Below are 14,271 nucleotides of genomic sequence, written 5' to 3'. Positions count from 1 at the left end.
ACAGCAGTGAGTGATGTGTGCTGCTGATGTGCTCAGGTGCTCGACAGATGCACCTCTGTCTCCTGTCTCCACCTCTGTCTGACTCTCTGTCTCTGTCTCCATTCAGACGGGACAGAAGTTCAGATCTAAGGACAGATGTTCATCACATGTGGAATAATCCTACAGAACACACTGACTGACAGCACAACAGCTGCTGCTCTCACCCTCACCTCAGGATTCAACACACTATCTTTGGCATTCAGTTACATTCAAATGGATTTATACCACTTTTCACAATAAAAAGTAATTGTAAAACAACTTTACAGTGACAGATAGTGTCCAAAACAATTCTGTTCAGTTCATCCTAAACCCAAAAATGATGAGAATTTTAAAGGCCAGTTCACAAGGAGTCAATAACTATTACTAAAGGTATCTAAAAATCGTTTTAAATATAAAAGAATAGCAGTCCACACTACAACTTTATTATTAACGATAATGGCACAGAGAAACGATAAACAAACATTGACAGCCAATCAGAATCCATTCTGCTTTAAAGAGCGCGAGACTTAACTTGAATTAACAGAGCGTTATAGTTCTTTGGTGTGGACGCTTGATATGGTTATCTTTAGTTATCGTTATTGGTATGAACTGGCCTTAAAATAGGTGTGTGGTGTGTGTAATATTACTAGAGACGTTAAAGTTTGGGTTTTCAACATAAATGATACACTCAAATCTTAATGTGAATTTTGAATCCGCTGCTTTCTAACGGTTGTCTGATTCGTCAAACAGGTAAACTGAATATCATTAGCATTTAGTTGTAGTCCTTAAAAGCCTGACTCATTTTATTATCTATTAATAATCTATTAGCCTATTAACTTTGAGTTCAATACTGCTGTGTATCACTATGCTTTCAAAGAGTTATATAAATGAGGGAATTTTTTCATTTTTTAAGTTAAATGTGCTGACTCTACAGATAGCCTACTACTCTGAATACATTGTGGATATGTCTATTTGACATTTGGAAGATGTATTTTTTTTAGACATTTCTTGTCAGATGTTAAATAGACATTTAGAAAATGTCTTTAAGATGTTTATGATTTAGAATGTATCCAAAACTGCTCTTTTAAAAGATGTTTATCAAATGTTTGTATACAACAGATGTGCTATCTTCATAATCTGCAGTGTATAAAGTTCCTCGTCCAGTGGTCAACAGAAGCTCGGGTTGGTGAAGGTCAGAGTGGACAGGTGTGATACGAAAACAGCTGCTCTTCTTCTGGTTAATGGTCTTCATCAGCGTCGCCCAGGATCTGCTGTGTAACGGGAAGGAGATGAAGGAGGTGGGTAACACGAGTGTCTAAAGTTTCAAACCATAGGTTAGAGCCACAGATGCAGGTTCTGATTGAAAAACCCCAACACATGTTTGTTTAGACACAGTATACCAGTAAAACACAACTCTTCTCTGGTGACGCACACTTTCTAGCACATCTCCCAGCACACACACACACTCATTAGTTTTCTGTCCACCGCGCTTCACAGACATGCAGCTGTCAGTGAGATTAGACTTTTAGCAGGTGTCTATATATAGTGCCGGTTAAACAGATCACAATGGCACGTCAGCACTTCTGATCACGCTGTTTAACAGCCTAGAAAACAAAGACATTCATTACATCATGACATGACCCAGACCTGCGAGCCGTGCGCTGTCCGTCAGCAGGTCCAGACGAAACCTCAGCTGGCCTCTGAGGTGGCGACAGGATTTGGACTGTGCTGTGGATGCCTGACAGTTTATGGCATATGTGGAGAAACTCTTATTAGAAAACCAGTTGAAGTGTTGAGTCTGTTGACATTAACCACACACACACACACACACACACACACACACACACACACACACACACACACACACACACACACACACACAGTGAGATCCAAAAGAGCACACTGCAACCTGTAGTTTTCTATTCTTCAGGGTTCGCACAAGGTGCTTAAATTGCTTTAAATACAGTTTGCATTTTTTCTTTTATTTTTTTAAGTCCTGGAAAACCCTTGAAAACAGCCATATTTATGAAAAAGTGCTTAAATTATTGAATAAATGTTATTGATAAAATAATCTTTTCACACAAAATCAACGCTGCAACCCGTCTGATATAGATATAGAGCCATTTTTTCATGGCTATGAGCTTGATATTGCTCATATATAAATATCCAAGTATATGATACATCTTTCATTCTTCAGGTCAATCATATATTCATGAGAGAAAAAAAACTGTTTGAATAAGGAAAGCGATATCATTGTCATATTATTATTTCAGTGATCAAAGTTTCCGCAGTCTTCGCTTGTGCTGCACTTTATTTGTACGTACCATTTTGCTTTATTAGAGTATTTTTGTTTATATATTTATCTTTTTTAGAATTTAAAAGACAATAAAGATATTGTTTGATAAGTGAGATCTCTGATTATAGTCCTTGAAAATCAAAAAGTAGTGCATGAAAAGTCCTGGAAATTCATTTTAGTGTCTGTACGAACCCTGATTCTTGACTGATCTTTTTTCTCTCTCATAATTTTGGCAATAGATGAACTGTTAAACGAGTGATCGTGAAATGAGTCCCTGTAGTCGTCCAATTTGACTCTCATAAGCTGATGAAAGATTCAGGAATTTGACAGGTGATTTTAATCAAATGTAGTTTGATCACTATCTTCTCTGTTAACAAGATAAAGGCAATTATCAAAGTTTGATAAAAAATCATTTTTGCATGATTTGTTAAATTTAATTAATCCCATGTCAGATTTTGACCCATATTGTGATTTATGAACAGAATATCAGAGGGACACGATGTTACTCAAACATAGTTTATTCACTGCAATGCATTATTAGGAGTATTTCTGTTCTGCAAATGAAAATATGTTCTCAAATACAAATACAGTGGTCAAAATGTAAACATTGCTGAAGAAAATCCACAAGTTAGCATATTTTATTTACTTCATTCAAGAACGTCATTGTGATTAGCCTTAAACAGAACGAGTTTTCTTTTATGAAATCACAAGCAAGTAAATAACTGAATAAATAAATAAGTCCAGATAACAGGCAACCAATTATTAAGATTAACAGCAGAGCAAACTTCTCCCGACAAACGAATGAAGTTTCAAGTAAAGCGTCACGGCTCATTCAAAGTGTCTACGACATGTCCAGTGTTGATGCATTTTAATATCACAGAGAAGCAAAATATATATACATGTGAGCAAATATGTTTCATATCAAATCTGTGCTCAGAAAAATAATAACAGTAATTTGCGCAGTTGAAATTATCACATTCACAAGAATCAAAAGATGGCATTCAACTAGCCCTCAATTATTTTCCATCTAAAAATATTAAATATGTGACATCTTTGTGCAAAGAGTGGATTGAAAGGATGGTTGTTGGTGATTGGTGAGGAAAACACACTTCTCGTGAGTTGCACAGCACTAACACGGCCTCTCAAACACCAAATCACTGAGACCATGTGATCAAATCAAACAAACCAAACATCAGCCAAACACATTCAAAACAACTACATTTTACAGCTGACGTGTTTATGACAGGCAGGCTGGAGCGTCTAGAATAACATTCAATAACAATCATCTGAGTCATAAGCAGATATTGAATGTTTGGTCCACTCAAATCAACTTTGATCATTAAATCCCTGCAGCTCATGTTTTAAGTCAGGATAGAAGATCTGAAACCTTTTTATCACGACATCAAACACTGAATTGGGAATAAAATGACGATCGAACGGTGAATAGAAACAAGCTATTGAAAATATTACAAACAATATCAAATGTGTTTTAGTAGTTAAATGTTTGGTCCTGGTATGCATTCATGAGAAAGTGATTGTAGCCAGCATCAAAAATATGAACTATTTTTATATTTAATGAATAATCTTTTTGTTCTCATATGGAATATATAAAGGAATGCATGTAACCTCTTCAAACTCAGTTCTCCTTCAAACTCTTCTGTAACGGTCCTGTAGTGCTGGTTTGGGGTCTGTTTCCTGCCGCATCGTGTCTAATCCACTGATCCTGGATCAGCCTCTACCTCAGTCGAGCAGAGAAGCAGCGCATGTACTCCGTCATCCAGCGCTCGTCCGCCACGCTCAGGGCTGATCTCCGGGCCTTCTCCAGGTCAGCTGACCTCGCCCTCCGGTGCTCTGATGCTCGCACACCTTTTTTAGACTCTCTCCGTGTCTGGACGCCCACGTCGGCCTGATGAATCTGGAAATTAAATCAGATGTATTCTCATTCCTGGCACTCTGACTCAACTCATTTGCAGTTTTCTACAGTGATGAAAAACAACTTTGTTTAACCTACTGAACCTTTGTATACCAGAGAAGGTAGCTTCAGGATATCACTGCTCCAGGCTGAATAATTCAGCGCTTCCTCACGCAGTGTCAGGTCTCACTCGCTGCTTCATTCCACTGATTAGGACACGACTAAGTTTAGCCACTTCAAAATTTCCCTCTCTGCATGTATAATTTATTCAAATCTGTTAAAAACACACTCGTGGTCACTTCTGCTAATGGCTACCCACATACAGCAAAAAAAAAAAAAAAAAAAAGTTGGCCAAAAATATATGCTGTAAACAAAATATAAATTTATATATTTTAAATATATTGGGTAATATAAATATATTTAGATATATTAAATTATATATGGCCAAAAATATCAGAAATGTAAAATATAAAATATATATATATATATATATTAAACAACAATGTTAGCTATATATAATTAAAATATCACTTCTGCTAATGGCTACCCATACAATATTTAGATACATAAGAAATTATATAAATGTACATATGGCCACATATTATGAGAAAATATATTAAAAAACATCTGAAATATAAATATAATAGACAATATATAGAAAATGTAAAAAGAATTATTAGAATATATATATATATGCATTTACTTCTGCTAATGGCTACTCATACCGAAAAATAAATAAATTAGCCAAAATATGTTGTTATAAATTGCATGGCCAAAATATTTTATTTTAATATATATATATATATATATATATATATATATATATATATATATATATATATATATATATATAAGCAATATTACTATATATAAATATTAGAAAACAATTTTTGTTTATATTTACACACACACATCCGCTGTATAAAGCTCCTAGATTACTTACAATTTTCCACGGCTTATATTGTCGGGAGTTTTTTGTCAACTGAAATTTCTTGGAAAGATATTTTTCCAGTGTTTTATGAGCAGAACAATCCAAAAACACACTGATTAACAGTACAGCCCATTGAAGCCTCGCTTTCATTCCCATTAAAAATCAAAGATGGCGCTGCTGTGAATAAGGTCTATATGGATCTCATCAAGATTTCATTGACTCTAATATCAGATATGACACAGAAAGCCTCACCTCTCCAGCAGACACAGACGCTCTAATATTCGGTGTTCTTCTGTCCCTGGTCTCAATGTGCCTTTCTGCCAAGTCACAACGGGTAAAAGACCGTCTGTTGTCGCGGTTGAACGTCCGGTCCTTGGTGTTGCCTGGGGGTTGGCTCTTGGCCCTGGGTGGTTTTCTTGATATGGACAGGTGTGATTCATCACTATCCAGCTCCTTATTAGGGTAGCATGGCTCTGAACGGGGCGCCCGGTATCTCTGACGCCGTTTTGGATGAGCTGTTGGCCCGTTAGTGGTCACACCTTTGAGACCATTTTCTGTGATAAAAGCAAAATGATCATTTGTTTAAAGGAAAAGTTCCCAAGCATGATCACACAAGACATCAACCTACCCAAGGGAGTCGAGCTTTCCACGGTTTCACTGGTATCCGTGTGAACTTCTCCATTCACCTGCGGCTTCCAGGACTTCTGAACCGCCGCAGTCTCATTCTTGGACTCTGACGAGGATATGTAATGTTTGCCGTTTGAGACGTTCACCCCTTGCAGTTTGGGACTGGACGTCCCGCTCGAGTCGGACCCGCTGTCCCATCCGTTCTCGAATAACGGTCTGTGTGTCTGCTCCATCACTCTTCGCGTCAGTCTGTACTTCACAGAGTCCTCGTAACTTTTCGAGAATGTCTCCCACTTGGGATCTCTGAACTTTTTCATGTACTCGGTCCGGATCTTCATGGACATGATGTTGTTATTGGTAGACATTTCGCCCTGTTGATATAGTCAGTCAGTCACCTATGGAATGAACATTATAATGTAAATGGGAAGTGGCACAGTCTTGCCAATGCATGTTCGCATACTTCACGTCACCATCTGTTTTTCATAGTATACAGTGTAAACTGCAATATATTTTAGTTTGTTTTAGTGTCCTAATTACATGTACTTACTTGTACTTAATAACAGTAAATTATATATTGCATTAATATCAACACTAACCCTATAGTAAGTGCGTGTTGTTAATTAATATTAATCAGTACTTAAATATATAATTACACTGTAACAATGACACCTTAAAATCAAATGTAACCGTGTATTTTGTTATTCTAGCTCTTTGGCACAGTAGGTTACAGCCCAGTGCCCACATTATTTATTTATATTCTTTACATAATACATAAGCCGATGTCACATCCGATCTTTCTAAAAGGGACATTTCTTACGTTCTTGTGACGTTTATAATACACGTTCATCGTACGATTTTAATAAATCATGTTCAAGCATGCACAATCATAATCTATAAAAAATACATTGCATTAAAGAATAAGGTTTTGTTTTTTTTTTAAGAAATTTTTCAAACTACTGAAATATATCAATCGCTAATTAATGACTTGAATAAACCCGTCTGGTTTGGCTGGCAGCTCGCGCGATGTTTACAGGTCTGTCTTCACCTGCGCCTGAGTATGTATGTAAACATTGACTCGGATCAATGTAAGCGCTTTAAACTCACCCTCTCCTTTCTTTTCCGTTCCTTAGGCTTTAAAGTTGGATAAAGACGTCCATTTTTGTTCTAACATCCTTGCGAATTGCAAATACGTCTGTCCATCATTGTTGAGCGCCTGCTGCGTACTAGAAAAACAACCCTCACTGATATTACAGCTTTGGAGATCTACAGTGCGCATGCGCACACCATCACACTCGGACTGCTCGAGGACCTGATGCGAAAGTACGCACGCACAATCCAATCCAACCTTTAATTGATCCTAATTTGATTATAATCACCTACTTTGTTCCAGTGGGTGGATGAAGTCTATTATTATATGTGGACTTAGTTTGCCCTTCGACATTTTCGCGATATTTTTGTTGTATATTGGAGAATATCAATTGTAAGGTACAGAATACTACATTCCTCTCATTACTAGCGACGACAGTTTCTCAGCGCATGCGCAGCTCTGTCTGTCAGAGGAAAATATTTCACCTCATTACAAAATAAAAAAAAAATAAAAAAAATGATTTTGAGGTTTAAAAAAATCTGTTTAGGATGTACAATATTCTCATATTGATTTGATCTATATGCTGTTGGTTAAAATTTAACATGAATGACAAACGGATGGTATCAGAGTAGTACTTTGTCTTCAAAACATTTTTTCTTTACAGCTAACAGTAGTAGTACCATATAAAGTACATTTTCAGTAATATAATCAGTATTAAGTCAGTACTATTAATTTTAGGTTTATAAGTAATCAATGTAATCAGGTATTATGATGTACACTAAAAGCTAATAAAGATTATGATTCCTTTACAGAGTATAAACTAAAAGACTGTCAGTGCTACTGTAATGCTTAACTGTCCCATAAACATTCATCCTCCATTAGAGCCCATTTAAACAGCCCAGATGGTTTATAGTTGTCAGATTACAGACATAACAAGACTTCTCTCAGTGTTATTCATCTATAAAGTAAACCATCTGAGAGTTTGGGTAAATGTTGTTTAGTCTGTCTCAGTGTGGGCTGAAACCCAGTATTTTATAAAAGTACTAAAATGACATATTAATTGACGAGTACCATGTTTAAAAACAAATTCAGTTTTATTTGTCTGCTGAAGTGTGATTTGTGTTGGTCATCAACTGGACCAGGCGTACAGTGGAACGTATGGCACTGGGATCTAAGGGAGAGGCGTCCTTCCATTTCAAGCAGCGTTTGCCAAAATACCAAGCCATGATAGTCAGTAATAAATACATTTGTGTGCAATAAGAGTGCTTGGTATTTTTCTCTCCCTTGATGTTAGTGTCCTTTTCTCAGTTTATGCTTCAACTGCTCGCTCCTATGGCGTTGCATAAATAACGGCTGTAGAAAAACTGTCCACAGGAGCAATGCACCGTCGCTCGGTTCCTGAGCAGGAAGCAATGATACGGGCGCTTTGAGCCGGGCGCTTAGAAGCACTTGCGGTGGACGATGCTGGGACCGGCCTCATCGTATTCCTGCTTGGTGATCCACATCTGCTGGAAGGTGGACAGGGAGGCCAGGATGGATCCGCCGATCCAGACGGAGTACTTGCGCTCAGGGGGAGCGATGATCTACAGAGGAGGAGGAGATCAAATATTACTCAGAAAACCTATCTATACTGTCAAGATTGTCAACACATATCCAGTTAACATGGAAAAGCCGACACTTTATACTTAATGAGTAAACTTTCCTTGCCTAGCCTATATTGTACACTTATCAACACATGTTAGTCCAAAGAAAAACTTGAGTATTATTGCTGTAGACATTAACTTTTTTGCTAACCAGCCACTGTGGCTAGTGGTTTTCCAAAGTTACTAGCCACTCAGCATTTTCACTGGCCACAATTTTGACATCGATACCATGGGGAAAAACGGCCATTTAAAAAATATGTTTAATATTATCTTATAATTTGGCAGCAGGTTTATTAGGCTGCTGTCACTTTAAGACCTGACGGATCCATTATACTGTTACACACGCATTTTCTTATTCAACTGTTTAGGTTCACTTAAAACAGAAGTGACTGTGTTTATGTGAATACTCGCCAAGACCGGCATTATGACATTATTTTGTGTGTTTAAGTGGAATACGCAGGGGAAAATAACTCAGTTTAGTCCCAGACAGAAACATAGTGTCGGCCCAGATCCGGCCCACATCTGGGCCGTGTGGAATCAACATGTACCGGATCTGGGCAGACACTATGTTGCTGTCTGGGGTACTGAGAAGAGGCTTTATGTGCCGCACTTTGGGTAAAATTATGTATGCAATCACACGCCGAAATTCAAGCCCTGAAACAGCAACAATATTCATCCAGAGCAAATGAAAGGAGTGAGTGAGGAGAGGCGGGTTTGTGTGTCACTCTCTGTCGGAGAGATGAGAGAGAGAAAGCGCAGCTGGTCTATTCTGTGGGAAATGAGTATTGGAAGCATTTCAGATATTTCAGTATCAATATTGAAAAATTTATATTTTTGACAACACTACATTGCACTTAGTTTATTATTTGAGATCTCTTTTTAAAAGACTACCATTGAAAAATGTATTTATTATATATATATAATTCAACCTGCCTACTAAGTGGTTAGTTGGAGTGACTGCGTCACACGCCACTGCTGAAATCCAGCCGCATTCGGCGGGTGTTAAAGTCAAGCCCTGGCTGTGGGCGCTCTTACCTTGATCTTCATTGTGCTGGGAGCCAGGGCTGTGATCTCCTTCTGCATACGGTCAGCAATACCAGGGTACATTGTGGTACCACCAGACAGAACGTTGTTGGCGTACAGGTCCTTCCTGATGTCAATGTCGCACTTCATGATGCTGTTGTAAGCGGTCTCGTGAATGCCAGCAGACTCCATTCCTGTGCAAGTGTTTTAAAGAGAGCATATAAATGGCTGGAGCACTACAAGATAAGACAGCAGCTGATCATTTCAGATGTTTCCAGACGTACCAATGAATGAGGGCTGGAACAGGGTCTCGGGGCAACGGAAACGCTCGTTACCAATGGTGATGACCTGACCGTCGGGAAGCTCGTAGCTCTTCTCGAGGGAGGAAGAGGAGGCGGCGGTGGCCATCTCATTCTCAAAGTCCAGGGCAACATAGCACAGCTTCTCCTTGATGTCACGCACGATCTCACGCTCAGCTGGTGAACGACAAATCAAAAGGTCAAATTTGCTTGGTTTCTTTCACACACACTAGAAGGTTAACTACATACACTGCCATTCAAAAGGTTTGGTTCGGTACGATTTTTAAAAGAAGTATCTTCTGCTCACCAAGGCTGCATTTATTTTATTAAAAGTACAACAACAAAAAAACATTACATTATTAGAAAAGATTCTATTTCAAATAAATGCTGTTCTTTTGAACGTTTTATTCATCAAAGAATCCTGAAAAAAAGAAAAAACTGTTTTCAACATTGATAATAATAATAATGAAAGTTTTTTGAGCATCAAATCATCATATTAGAGTGATTTCTGAAGGATCATGTGACACTGAAGACTGGAGTATCAGCTTTGATCACAGGAATAAATTACATTTTAAAATATATTACACTTATTTAAAATTTTCATAATATTTAATTAAAATAATTAATAAAATAATAATAAACATATATCTGTTTGTATTTGTAATCCAATAAATGTAGCCTTGGTGAGCAGAAGAGACTTCTTTTAAAAACATTAAAAATCGTACAGATACAAAACTTTTGAACGGCAGTGTATGTCAGTAATACGTGACGAGGTACACACCGGTTGTGACGAAAGAGTATCCGCGCTCAGTCAGGATCTTCATCAAGTAGTCTGTCAGATCGCGACCAGCCAAGTCCAAACGCATGATGGCGTGGGGAAGAGCGTAACCCTCATAGATGGGCACATTGTGGGTCACACCATCACCAGAGTCCAGCACAATGCCTAATGACAGAGGGGGAACAAGAGAGCTCGTTTTAAATTCAGCATTAGTGGCTAATAGAGGTGTCACGATACCATGTCACGATTCGATACATATCACGATACTGAACTCACGATACGATATTATTGTGATTCTCCAAGTCATATGGTAAAAGGCTAACAAAAAATGTCCTGCTGAATAAAAAACTAAATTTGATATTACATTGAAAATGTAAACTTGGTGCTGGAAACCCAATGCACAGGACAATAGAGACACCAGAGTAAAAATATTCATGATTCTGAAGCTGAAAATAAAGATTTTTTTTAGACGAATATTGCACTCTGTCACTGACAAGATATATTTACAATAATATTAGCCACTTTTTACTGGTAACATCAGAGATTTGGCATTATCAAGACCCACAAATATTCCCCCATTGTTTTATTATACATTATATTCAACATTATATATAGTAGTTTAATGTAGTACTGACACTAAAACTGTGAAAACTTGAATTTTTTCTCACACAGTAATTTTCATTTTGGATGAACTATCCACAATACAGATTGATGCATTTTTGTATTGCTGTATATTGTGACATGATATATTGTTACACCCCTAGTGGCTAATATATAATTAAAACTGATTGAGTAACTGTTGCCCTTTCGTTATCTTACCGGTGGTACGGCCAGAAGCGTACAGGGACAGGACGGCCTGGATGGCCACGTACATGGCGGGGACGTTGAAGGTCTCAAACATGATCTGGGTCATCTTCTCACGGTTGGCCTTGGGGTTCAGAGGGGCCTCAGTGAGCAGGGTTGGGTGCTCCTCGGGGGCCACACGGAGCTCGTTGTAGAAGGTGTGGTGCCAGATCTTCTCCATGTCGTCCCAGTTGGTGATGATGCCGTGCTCGATTGGGTACTTAAGGGTCAGGATACCTCTCTTGCTCTGAGCTTCGTCTCCAACGTAGGAGTCTTTCTGACCCATGCCGACCATCACACCCTGGAGGGGAACAAGAGTGACACGATCAGAATAGCTCAAAGATAACCAGTACAATTTCACCTTGTGAAGACTAGCCCAAATCCAGCAAGGATCTCTGTTTGTACCTGGTGACGTGGGCGGCCGACGATGGAAGGGAAGACAGCCCTGGGGGCGTCATCACCGGCAAAACCAGCCTTGACCAGGCCAGAGCCATTGTCGCACACCAAAGCTGTGGTCTCTTCGTCGTCGCACATTCTGATGGGTTCTAAGAATAGACCAAGTCAGTGAGAAAACAAAGTTGAAGAGGACACTACTAACTCAAAATGAAATTTGGTGAGAGCTGAATGCATTATCCAAACCAAACCGCTGACAAATGTTCAGGTCACACTGAGAAACGTATTCATAAATAAATAAATAAATTATATGTATTCAGTTGCCTTATACTTAAATATCTGAGTGGAATTTGAATTAAAAGATGTGAAAGACATTTAATTTGTATTGTATTTCATTTGCACCAATGTAATCAAATAACATCAACTTCAATGAATTCAGCATTACTGTAAAAAGTTGCTGCGTTAAATTTCAAAAGTACAATCAACTTAGATGTTTAAGTCATTTCAACTTAAATTACATTAAACTGACTTAAAATGAGTTGAATCGTGTATAACTAAACTTAGTATAACAAAAGTTGAATGATTAGTTAATGCAATGTAAAAACATGTTTTCGTAACTTTCTGATAATCACATTTTTACAGTGAATTGCGCGTTACGAATTCGTTACAAAATAGCAAGGTAAAAAATAAATAGACTCGGAAAAATTAAGTTTACACTTAAGATACACAGTCAGAGCAAAGTTTCCATGATATCAGTGCAACAACAAAGTTTGGACTCCTCTTCAACGAAAGCAAAACCGTTGTAAAAACAAGATAAGCGTCTAATCCTTTCATTCACATCTTAAATGTTCCAGGTCTGAATCGTGAAATAGTAAATGCGCTGCTCAATCGTATGGGTATGTGTGTGTGTGTGTGTGTGTGTGTGTGTTCTGGTGTCAGCGCGCGCTTACCTGTGTCTGCTCGTGCTCAGAGTCCTCAAGTCAAACTGAACTGCCAACGGCTCCTGGTAAGTTACACAGTGAGACGCGCGAACTTATATACCCGTCCCTGGTTTTACAGCTCTTCGGACAACCATTAAGGAATGTCAATGCATTCGAATGGAATTCCTCCCGATCCTCGTCCATATTTGGGTGTCGTTGGGTCGAGCGGTGGGTCTCAACGCCTCGCCGGTGAGCCGCACAGCGACGCGCTCCGGGCGCGCGGGACGGTCCATATATGGCGCTCTAGACCCTAAACCACAGCGCGCGGGGGCAGGCCCGTGTAAGGCCAGTCCGAGGCCAGCGCCACCAATTAAACCAGTGGACACTGAGACCAGCCGCACTGTGTGTTTGTGGTGGGCTATATACCAATATAAGGTCATGGCAATGGGTTATGATTGTTTACAATTTTCTTTCGTGGGGCATTAATTCTCATGGGCTATAATTGTTTTTATTTCAGATATTATAGTTCAGTTAAAAACAAAAACAGCAAAGCCAGGAATAATTAAGTCTTAGGTGCAATATATTTAATAGGGTGAAATCAAGTAAGTTTGGCCAGTTTTCAAAAGTCATCTTAATGTCAAAATGCATCTCAGTTTGCATGAATTGACCAATATATAAATGTGTGTGAGATTAGTATAGCAGAATCTATTTCAACTTCCATCATACATCCCTAAAATGTATGAAGGAGTAGGAGAAAACATCAGTAACACTTTACAATAAGGTTTATTAGTTAACATTAGTTAGCATGAACTAATGATGAACTGTACTTGTACAACATTTATTAATCTTTGTTAATTTGAACATATTAAAATCTTGTTAACATTAGTTAATGCACTATGAACTAACATGAACAAACAATGAAAAGCTGTATTTTTATTAACTAACATTAACAAAGATTAACAAATACATCAACAAATGTATTGCTCATGGTTAGTTCATGTTAGTAAATACATTAACTATTGTTAAGTAATGAACCTTATTGTAAAGTGTTACCAAAACATCTTGGAGAATCTCCTACTTGTGTCGGTTTAAATAAACAATGTAGTCACCATAATGGTCATCAGCTGGAATTATAATAGTAAAGCTGTGAAGTCATAGCAAATGTATCACCAGTGACCAATAATATCAAAATATCCAGTTAGCAAAGCCTTTCAGAGAACAGGATACCAATGATGTTTCCGTTTTCTTACTTGGAGACTATTATTAAATTATTAGACAATCATTAGACAGCCATTAGACAATCACAGCCCTTTGGGCATCTCACTGATATTTAGTGCCATGGCTAAATGCCACATCACAAACAATGAGGATCATATTTCCTAGACAGTTTATCTAGTGTGGTTAGAGCTTCCCGAGGCTCCCAGTCCCACCCCATATAGGGTGTCAGAGAACCCCCATAAAGTCCAGCATATTTACTGTGGACGGCGCTAACTTTACCCTC

General features: G+C 38.2%; 2 protein-coding genes across 7 annotated transcripts; both read right to left on the bottom strand.

The window, feature by feature from the left end:
* Positions 1 to 2,818: 2,818 nt before the first annotated feature.
* Positions 2,819 to 7,315, bottom strand: ccsapa (centriole, cilia and spindle-associated protein a). Of its 6 annotated transcripts, none has more exons than XR_014029763.1 (5): positions 6,889 to 7,051; positions 5,786 to 6,179; positions 5,410 to 5,711; positions 4,331 to 4,432; positions 2,819 to 4,229 (listed from the first exon to the last, which is right to left on the bottom strand). XR_014029763.1 is itself a non-coding variant. In XM_081360272.1 (4 exons), the coding sequence occupies exons 2-4, from the start codon at positions 6,147 to 6,149 to the stop codon at positions 4,050 to 4,052; spliced, it is 846 nt and encodes a 281-aa protein (XP_081216398.1). In that variant the 5' UTR covers positions 6,150 to 6,179; positions 6,889 to 7,315; the 3' UTR covers positions 2,819 to 4,049. The 6 variants fall into 6 exon arrangements, 4 of the variants coding, with proteins under 4 accessions (XP_081216398.1, XP_081216399.1, XP_081216400.1 ...); XR_014029764.1 differs by having other exon boundaries at positions 4,341 to 4,432; positions 6,889 to 7,027; XM_081360272.1 differs by lacking the exon at positions 4,331 to 4,432 and having other exon boundaries at positions 6,889 to 7,315.
* A 631-nt stretch (positions 7,316 to 7,946) lies between these two features.
* Positions 7,947 to 13,164, bottom strand: acta1a (actin alpha 1, skeletal muscle a). The gene is made up of 7 exons (XM_081359984.1): positions 12,801 to 13,164; positions 11,863 to 12,002; positions 11,434 to 11,758; positions 10,618 to 10,779; positions 9,822 to 10,013; positions 9,550 to 9,731; positions 7,947 to 8,454 (listed from the first exon to the last, which is right to left on the bottom strand). Exons 2-7 carry the CDS (start codon positions 11,989 to 11,991, stop codon positions 8,311 to 8,313), a joined length of 1,134 nt encoding a protein of 377 aa, XP_081216110.1. The 5' UTR covers positions 11,992 to 12,002; positions 12,801 to 13,164; the 3' UTR covers positions 7,947 to 8,310.
* Positions 13,165 to 14,271: the final 1,107 nt, after the last annotated feature.

Source organism: Scardinius erythrophthalmus (genome assembly GCF_964197995.2).
Source record: "Scardinius erythrophthalmus genome assembly, chromosome: 3".
Taxonomy (NCBI): Eukaryota; Metazoa; Chordata; class Actinopteri; order Cypriniformes; family Leuciscidae; genus Scardinius; species Scardinius erythrophthalmus.
This window is presented reverse-complemented; position numbering and strand designations above follow the sequence as displayed.

Excerpts from the sequence above, each read along its gene's own strand:
- ccsapa (XM_081360272.1), bottom strand. The coding sequence starts at position 6,149 with ATGTCTACCAATAACAACATCATGTCCATGAAGATCCGGACCGAGTAC. Across the intron at positions 5,712-5,785 it reads GGAAAGCTCGACTCCCTTGG|AAAATGGTCTCAAAGGTGTG; the intron begins GTAGGTTGATGT and ends CTTTTATCACAG. Across the intron at positions 4,230-5,409 it reads CGTCTGTGTCTGCTGGAGAG|ATTCATCAGGCCGACGTGGG; the intron begins GTGAGGCTTTCT and ends TTTAATTTCCAG.
- acta1a (XM_081359984.1), bottom strand. The coding sequence starts at position 11,991 with ATGTGCGACGACGAAGAGACCACAGCTTTGGTGTGCGACAATGGCTCT. Across the intron at positions 10,780-11,433 it reads CGCTTCTGGCCGTACCACCG|GCATTGTGCTGGACTCTGGT; the intron begins GTAAGATAACGA and ends CTCTGTCATTAG. Across the intron at positions 10,014-10,617 it reads ATACTCTTTCGTCACAACCG|CTGAGCGTGAGATCGTGCGT; the intron begins GTGTGTACCTCG and ends GTCGTTCACCAG.